At 39.0% G+C, this 9,456-nt stretch overlaps 1 protein-coding gene across 1 annotated transcript in view; it reads right to left on the reverse strand.

Moving 5' to 3' along the window:
• The window catches only part of LOC118269079 (tyrosine-protein kinase receptor torso), a 155,523-nt gene extending 151,434 nt beyond the window's left edge, over positions 1–4,089 (reverse strand). Inside the window, exons 1-2 of the mRNA XM_050702797.1 lie at positions 3,939–4,089; positions 233–516 (exon numbers count right to left, since the gene is read on the reverse strand). Coding sequence (XP_050558754.1) covers positions 233–503 — 271 coding nt within the window. The 5' untranslated portion in view covers positions 504–516; positions 3,939–4,089. The remainder of the gene's footprint in view (positions 1–232; positions 517–3,938) is intronic.
• Between the last annotated feature and the right edge of the window lie 5,367 nt (positions 4,090–9,456).

The following is a 9,456-nucleotide window of genomic DNA, read 5'->3' on the forward strand; positions in this document are numbered from 1 at the left end:
ATATGAGACCAGTATCCTTAGTACGAGTACAAGTTTGCTTTACGTTGAACGACAGCTAAACGAGAGCGCGTTCGGTATTCTGATTGGTTGATTCATTCGCGCCGACCAATCAGAGCGCAGAACGCTATCGTTTCGTTCTCATTAAACGTAAACCAAACTCGTACTAAGCGTACTGGCGTCGACTCTAACGAAACCCGTAAGCAAATGTATTTAACCCTACACTCTGACTTACCATAAGCAGTAGCGTTTCCAGCAGGTCCATTGCACCCTCTCTCATCTATCAAACTGACTCTAGCTAACAATTTCACTTTAGGCGGGAAGTGTCGCGGTCTTTTTCTCCGCTCATCGTCCCCGCTCCGCTCATCGCTCCGTTCAGCACTGAGCTCACTGACTGGTAGGAGTAGAGAATGGGTTGTGTCGCCCTGTGCAACTAGGCCGTCTGCATCTACGGTACGGGCGATCATGTTCGCGAACCAAGGAGCTGGGTGAGCGTCTGACACCATCTGCTTGCCTAGGCTGTGGAAAAAAAAGATATTTACATACATACATACATATCGTCACGCCTTTAATCCCCGAAGGGGTAGGCAGAGGTGCATATTATGGCACGTAATGCCACTGTTTACACCCACTTTTCACAATTTATGTTGTAAGTCCCATGTAATAGGTGGTGAGCCTATTGCCATATGCCGGGCACATTTCCAGACTCCGTGCTACTACTGAGAAATTTTCGAAAAACCGAAAAAAGCCCAGTAATACTTCGCCCGGCAGTCGCACTTGCGACCACTCGACCAACGAGGCAGTCTTAAGTTTTTGACTGCTAATAGAAAACTGTTGAAGGCAAAACCTCCGCTAGCTTCGGTCAGCGATGACCCCAGTGGCGTTTAAAGTGTTAAGAAGGTTATAAGTAAGTATTATGGTCTGGTAGGCCGGAGGTTTAAGACCGCTTCTCATGCATGAGGGCTCAAAACCTACTAATGCGAACGACCACTTCTCATGCATGAGGGTGCCGGTTCGGAACCTACCGATGGCGAGTATCAATGTGACTTTTTCCGAGGTATATTTACTTTTTAAGATTATTTAGACATCACTGCCGATGAAGGAAGACATCGCGAGGTAACGTGGGCTTTATAATTATAATTTGTAATTATCAATTTGAAATCTCCAACCCGCATTGAGCAAGACTGGTGATTGATGCTCAAACCTTCTGCGTGTGAGAAGCATTTGGTCAGCAGTAGCCACTTGTATGCTGATGATGTGATATGACTGTCCCGAGAGATGACATAAATAATAATCCGTAAGTATTATAACTGTCATGTCGTATTATAAGGCATATATTTCACATACAACATAGTAAAACTAATGATGAAAGAGAAAGAAAAAGCCTATTTTGGTGTAGCGAAACTTAGTCGCCGAATTACCTAACTCTAATTGAACACTAATCCATACAAACTTTTATAGAACTAGACAAGACATCATGTACGAGTATATATTATTGAATTACAACCTCTAATTGCTAAACTAACTACATCACGCGAACTAAGCACTAACTTATGATGTATTTATTCAACTATTATTACGTAAGTACACGATGAACTAAAATTCTCATTCCCTAAAAGCCTTTTTTGATATCGCCTTTGATACAAAAGTACTATATATATATGTACCAACATATACAAACACAAAACTGCTCGGTAATCTTCAAAAGAGAGAGAGGCATGTTTACAGAACACCCACTTTTCGGTTTAGCTACATTGTCCATCAAAAGTATTTTTGGCGTTACAGAGGGCTTTAAGGCCTGTACATATGAAGGACTTTTGTCTGCCGATCGAGATTCAGAATTGTAAAAAAGATCTACCGAGTATTCGAAATATAGGTCTTCTTGCTACCAATGACTAAAGAAATTGAAATGCCCAGAAATTTTTGCCCTATCCAGGGCGCTTACCCTTGAAGCCAAATATATCTTTGCAATTTCCATCCAATATAATCTCAACATTGTATAACCCTAATCGTAACTGTTAAAATAGCTACCAAAGTATGGAATATAAAGCCAAACTCAATACCATTCAGTTCATTTAATATCCACGCACGCTATAGGATTTAATGGGCGCTTTTTTTACACAGGGGGACAATCATCCAATGATTTGCTAGCGAGGCAATGTTGATCAACAGAATTGGAGAGTGTATCAAACACAGACTCTTACTGACTAAAAACCACTGGGGGCCGTTCCTACTTCTGCTCTTCGAGCCGGATCCCCGGTAAACCTGCTAGGTAGTTCGCAGCTCCGGTATCAGGCATCAGCCCTACTGAGCCCCATTTGTGGTGGTCTGATGGCTCTTTGAGGCGCGCGCAGAACGCAATACGGATTCAATGGGCGCTAGTGTGGCAACTCAAGAGTACGTTCACAATATCAATGTTGATCAACAGAATTGGATTCAAGAGTTGACTATCAAACACACCTGATACATACAAACACTCAAAAAGGCAGCCAAGTAAAAGAAAAAAACAAAAGTAAGATGTTATCTCATGAAAATAGAACATTTTCGTTCACAATAATCCATTTTACTCAGTCACCAATGAGATGTATCGTTTCTTTCGTGAGAAAAAGACAGATGTCGCGTCAGTAGATCGATCTTCGTATATTTTTACAAGGACAAAACATTTTTTTTGTATACAAATAAATGTTTTTTCAAGTAATGTTTGAGGATTTTCTCTTGTTGTTATTATTGTAAGGTACCTCAAGACCTCAGGTGGGTTCTTCATGGTTAGTGGATAAGGGAGCTTTTCCACCAGAGATTTGCTATGCTATTTGTTACATTGCTGTGGATACATTTGGTTTCTACCAATCATATTCATTGGTACAACTGGCTTAGCACTGGTGGAAAGCGCTTCGCTTCAAACTTCCTTGTACGAACTGCTAGGGAGTGGAATTCTTTGTCGGAATCTGCTTTTCCTGATGGGTATAACCTGGGTGTCTTCAAAACCCGAGTGAATAGGTTACTTATGGACAGACGTGCTCCATTGTAGGCTATATCATTGACCCACCAAATGTAAAAAAAATGTTTCAGCTAAGCTATGTTTTTTATTTGGAAAGATGCATGCTATGGATGTGTGCTATAGATGCGTGCTATGGTTGCGTGCTGTGGATGTGTGTTATGGATGGCTTTCCTACTATCGATACATCGCATACTCGATTTGCGCATCTTCCTCGCACAGCTACATAGCTTAGTATCAGCGGAAACGTTCTCATACTTGCACAACTTAGATATTACACCTTCGTCGAACATCTACATGGCACGTCTCTAGTGAAAAATCACCCTAACACCAACATGTCACAAACATAGAGAGTGTTATGTGTATAAGAAGTACTTCGGGATATTTTTATTTATTTACTTTGACGGGCCTTTTTGTGTAGAAAGTTCATGTCACAATTTACTACGATGTTATATATCTATCCTTACTTAACCAACGTCAATAGACTAGATTTTAAAATCTAGCGTATTCGTTAGAAATGTAAATCTCATATTTTCCTGACTATAGGATTTCTTGTGTCGTTCTTCTCAATGGGGACCTAGTTACCAGTAAGACTTATGAATGTGCATAATTTAGATGTTAAAAAGTGACTTCAAATAATTGTAATGGCAGGTTTTTCACTAATTTGTCAATGAGACTAGGGTTTATAAATAAACTAGCTACTTAGTTCATCGCTGTTTCAATCAGTTTGCTCGGCTCCTATTAGTCGTAGCGTGATGTTGTAGCCTCTAGCCTTCTTCGAAAAACCAGTATGCAACACAAAAATAATTATTCAAATCACCAGTACCTACTTCCGGAGATTAACGCGTTCAAACAAACAAACTCTTTAGCTTTATGTATTAGTAATTAGTAGGTATGGAAAATTACGTATTTGAGTGGGATAATGAGGAAAATACCATTATCTTACCTGACAACATAACTTTTCTTGCCCAGTTTAGGGGACGGCAGTCTTTGCGGGAAAGCTGGGTTTGGGCAGAGTCCAGCTTATATTGGCGTACATTTCACCGTTAACTGTGACAGTCTGAGCAGCTACTGAGGGTTCCGGAAGACGCAGACGATACGCGCATGAGCATACTCCTACCACGCATTCTGGAACAAAAAAGATAGATTAGAAATGGCAAAATAGTACCCCTTTTTTTGTGAGGGGAAAATCATTCAATGACTTCTTCCATCTTGGGCGAGGTGAGAAAGTCTTAGACTCTTCCTGACCAACAGCCCCGTTCCTACTTCAGCGTTTTGAGCCGGAGCCCTGGTAACCGGTTAGGCAGTTCGCAGCTCCGGGTCTCAGCCCTATTGGGCCTCATCTGTGATGGTCTGATGACTCTTTGAGGCAGTCAATCGATCCGTAGACCATAATTTTTTTAAAGGTTGTCCTCTGGTGTTGCAATTGTTCATGGATGGAGCTGATTACCAGTTATGCTAGCACATAATACAACAAGGGCCAGCGCCCACTGCCGGCACGGCAAAGAATTTTAATACAAATTAAGTTATTTAGAACCTTATTTCAAAGAATTTAGAATTTATGTTACTATATTTTGATACCGCGATGCCGCGTTATGCCATGGCACGCCACGGGATGCCGTACTGTGCCATGCCGTGCCGTGCCGGCAATGGGCGCCGGCCTTAATACTGTATACTTATTTTCTATTTTCTTTTTGGTTCAGAAAAACCCCTTAGCTATCCAAACTCACCATCCAATTCTACATGCATATTAGCCGAAGTATGTCCGTCCCAGGGATGTGCAATCAGTCTCACCATGTAGGCACAGCCGGGCCGGATGGCACACTGCTGGTCTACGGGGTTCGTGACTGATGGGATCACCCACCATGTCATTGGCTGTTGGAAAGAGGGTTTCTTTAGATGATGTGGAATTATGTATCGCCTTAGGTTATTGACCAACTTTTCAAAAAAGAGGAGGTTTTCAATTCGGCCGGTATATATTTTTTTCTTTAGGAGAATGTGTTTTGTTTTTATAATATGTCGTTCTTCAAAACATCATTTATAGAAGCTGATTGGAGAAGTATTGAACTATTCCCAGTTCTTAGACTAAGATTCAAATACAGTGCCATTAATGATGATGAATGATGATAAAAAAACTACCTATACAAAAAAAGGTTTCTTTGGGAGAGTGGTTTATAATCATGAGTACAATCACGTGTTAAATACCATTCACTAGGTAATTACCAGTCACCCTATATAAAAAGTTCTTGTGTATTTAAAAGTAGGTAAGTGCTGGTTTATATGTAATAGGCGAATCTTTTAACACCCGTAAGTAAGTAAGCATGGTGACACATATTATTTTTACCTACTTATTTAACAACAAGGAAAAGATAGTAAGAGCTAAAAAAAGAAAACGCTGAGCTGACAAGCACTTTTTCCGTGTCCTGTCAATTCTTGTCTCTCTAAATATAGTTAAGTACATTGAATTAGGCCATCGTGACTTCTTCAGCCATTAATCCACTACGTGACCTGGTCTTGCCACGTCACTTCCTGATTCTTCCATCAGTCTTCATTATCATAATCCTATTTGGTACACACTACGTCACGGCTTTTTATCCCCGAAGGGATAGGCATAGGTGTACATTACGGCATGTAATGCCGCTATACAATGTGCACCCACTTTTCACCGTTTGGGTTATAAGTCCCATGTAATAGGGGGTGAGCCTATTGCTATATACTTATTGGGCACAATTCTATGCTACGTGCTACTACTGAGAAATTTTCGAAAACCGACTTACTTTGCCCAAACCGGGAATCGAACCCAAGACCCCTTGACTAGCAGTCGCACTTACGACCACTCGATCAACAAGGCAGTCATTGGTGCCTATTAGGTGCCTATATAACCACTTTCTATAACTAATAGTATAAATTCGAAAATATGTTCGTTTATTACATCTTCACACCTAATCTACTCTATCAATGTTCTTAAAATATTTTATACATCTAGTTGGGAGTATGAAGGACATAGGGCAAATTCTCTCAAGCAAGGCCACGGGTAAAAGCTACCTATTATAATTGTAACAAACTGACTTACCCCAGGAATGTTGTATTCATAGCACATTTGTGACCGACAATCGATTGTGTCCGTCACACTTCGTACTTCTAAGGAATAGTCCGTTGCGGGTGGTCCTGTGGGCAAAATTATATTTTATTCATACACTAATAGAGTATTTTTTTGTTTATCTCACAAGATATCGCAAATAGGTTTTTGGTAGCAAGTGACATCTTTTATTCAGCAGCGAATGAATTATTTGATAAGTATTGTTCGTTTCTTTATGCGTTAGGATCATTCAGCCTACTCCACTATTTAGCTTACAGCTTCCAAATATGGCCAATACAGTCAAAAGTATCGAAAAGATAACATCAATTCATCAGCCTACAAGTGACCACTGTAAAAGGCCTTTTCTCACACGTAGAAGGTTCGAGCATTAATCACCACGTTTGCTCAATGCGGGTTGACGATTTCAAACTTATAATTAGATATTATGACCCCAAGTTTCGTCTCGATGTTTTCCTTCAACGTTTGTCAGTGGTGTCTAAATAATCTTAGAAACATATAACTCGAAAAAGTCACATTGGTAGTTACCGTTGGTAGGTTTCGAACTCTCATTTTAAAAGAATAAACAACAATCGTGAACAACTTAGCATAATAATTGTTATATTTACCAACAGATGACTGACTTATTATAATTATTAGTATATTGCGATCTTGTTATTCTATATTGCGACCACGACCAATAATATAAAATAATATAATATTTCAATTCCATTTTGATATTGGTATCTCCTATTTTTATTTCTCTTCCAATTCCACTCAAATGAACTCTTTAAGTTCTTATTTTTCTATAATATTAGTTACTTCTACATCTCTATTATTAATAACATATCGAATCTCCTATATCTAAAGCAATATATTTCATAACATATCTAACTATAAAAAGGTACTAGACGTAGCAATTTATGAGTTATTTTTATATCAGAAACCAATTTTAGCTAAAATAATGGTTCAATGCTCGCAAATAAGCTTTGTATCTTGGATCAAATCAAGAATTGTTAGATTTTCGATTTTGAGATTTGCTCGGAGTCGGGAATTATTTCCGATAATCATACGAAGGTAGATAATAAAGGTCCTGCGGTCAACTTTGCGTGTCAAACGTTTGACACTACGTCTAGTTTCACCCAACGCGGAAGAAGTCATATGATCCGAACCCCTATTTTTTAAAGTCGGGTAATATACCTAAACCTTCTTCTAAGTCTGAATAATACTATGCTGTAAACCATTCACATCAAACAGAGAACATAACTTTTTTGAAGTCGATAAAACAGATGATTTATCGAATGTAATCAATAAAGCGATCACGATCAGATCAATTAATCATAATATAGAGTGAGTCAATGACCGATTAGATAACGAAAGGTTTACGTGTGGTTTCTAAAGTATGCCTATCATTAAAAGATGTTTGTTTGATTATTTTTCTCTCACATAATGACGGATAAATTTTATATTAATTATGAATTAGTTATGAGATCATTTTAGGGGTAAACCATTCAATGACTTCTCCCACCTTGGGCGAAACGCAAGGTGGTGTCAGACTCTTGACTAACTAATAACCACCTCGTTCCTACTCCTGCTTTTTCATCCGGAGCCCCGGTAACCCGCCAAGCAATCCGCAGTTAGTTAAGAGGCTGGAGAATGACATCGGCTATGCCACAATTCCTTCAATTTGAACATGAAAAGCCACTGGTAATGACTATATAAACATATTAATTTAATGACCTAATTCAAAAAGGACACGATATACCTCTCTATAAGTAAGCAAGCACGTGAAACCGTTTATTCTCCGTCCAATCCACTTCAATAGTCGGTCGAGAGGACATCATCACGGCTTATAAAACTTTGAAGAGTTCCAATCTTAAGGAGCACTTGATTGTCCTATAGATAGATAATCCATTGAGTGGACGACGAGAGGTTTGGTAGACAGCACGTGGAACTCATTAGACGCCTTCGAAATATAAGCGCGGAAATTGGACATTTTCTTTGATTTTGGTAAGGCTGTTTCATTCATTATAATATTTGTAAATTAACCAGGAGGTGATCCAACAGAGAACTATTTCAGTTGCTTTTGTCTAAAGGATTGTCAGCAAATTGGCAGTGGGCCGGTCACATTTTGTCGAAGAACAGATGATCATTGGGGTAGACGTGTTGTAGAGCGGAGAACACGGCTAGGTAAACGTGGTGTAGGACGCCCTTCAGTTAGGTGGAGTGACGATATCCACAAGGGCTGTAGTATGGAATAATATAGGAGCGAACATATCAAAGCGTCGAGTATTCAGTGTGAAGGACTAAGGAAGAAGAATCAAGAGTTTTGTTTAGTAATAATCAATCTCCTTCCGAAGCTGATGATAATAATGGATGAAAGATTAACCTGCTTCTCATTTCCTGAAGAAAGAAGGTAGTGATTAATCTACCTACATAATGAATGGGACGAACAGTTTCTCGCCATTGTGAGCCAAAGCATTATTTTACGTTAGCTGAACAAGACAATGTCACATACAACCTTATCCAAGGTAATGTTTTTACTATGGGGAAATACGTTCATTATCAAGGATGAGTATCAGCAATATTGTGTGGGCCTAAGCTCACCACTCGTTTTAAGCCAAACCCGTATTTAGATAACTAGAACAATACACCTGTTTTTTGGTACACACAGCCGAACCGACAAAACGTTATTAGTGCCCATTTTTAGGGAACAGATAGTAAAGTTCCCTAAGAAAATAAGATTTTTTCGATCAAGCGAAGCGATCGTCCCTACTAGACTTTCTACCCAACTGATGTTCGTTGGCATTTTCTATCCATGTTTGTTCGCGTGTAAGCTTCATACATGCAATGTATGATTTATGACGTCATCCGTTGATTTATTCGTCGTTCGTCTATGTGTGACTTCTGTCATCTGTCACTTGTCATGTTATGTGTCGCCACAAACGTAATTTGATCATCAGTGATATATAATTCGCTGATATATGACTATCAGCTGAAGTTCCCCAAGGTAACTAGTCAACCGATTCTGTTGGTAGCACCGAATAAGGAAAATATTTCTAAAAAAGTAACATACGTTTATTACTATTCTGAAGCCTGATAATATCACTAAGACTTCTAAAATAGAAAATGCCAAAGACATGTCATGTCTTTTTACCATAAAATTGAAGCAGTCGGGACACATTCTAGAAAGCAAACCGTATGTGCCTTCACTAAGTCTTCATATTTAGAATGGGTCCCGAGTCCCGACTGCTTCAATTTTACGATGACTTTCTTGTTTTAGGGCTTTTTCATTTTCATATTATGAAGAAACGCAGTCGGACTTCTTAGTTTTTTAAATTACCTTATTTTATTTATGATATAGGCTGGTAAATGAGCTGGCGAGTTA

This window comes from Spodoptera frugiperda, chromosome 2 (genome assembly GCF_023101765.2).
Source record: "Spodoptera frugiperda isolate SF20-4 chromosome 2, AGI-APGP_CSIRO_Sfru_2.0, whole genome shotgun sequence".
Lineage (NCBI taxonomy): Eukaryota > Metazoa > Arthropoda > Insecta > Lepidoptera > Noctuidae > Spodoptera > Spodoptera frugiperda.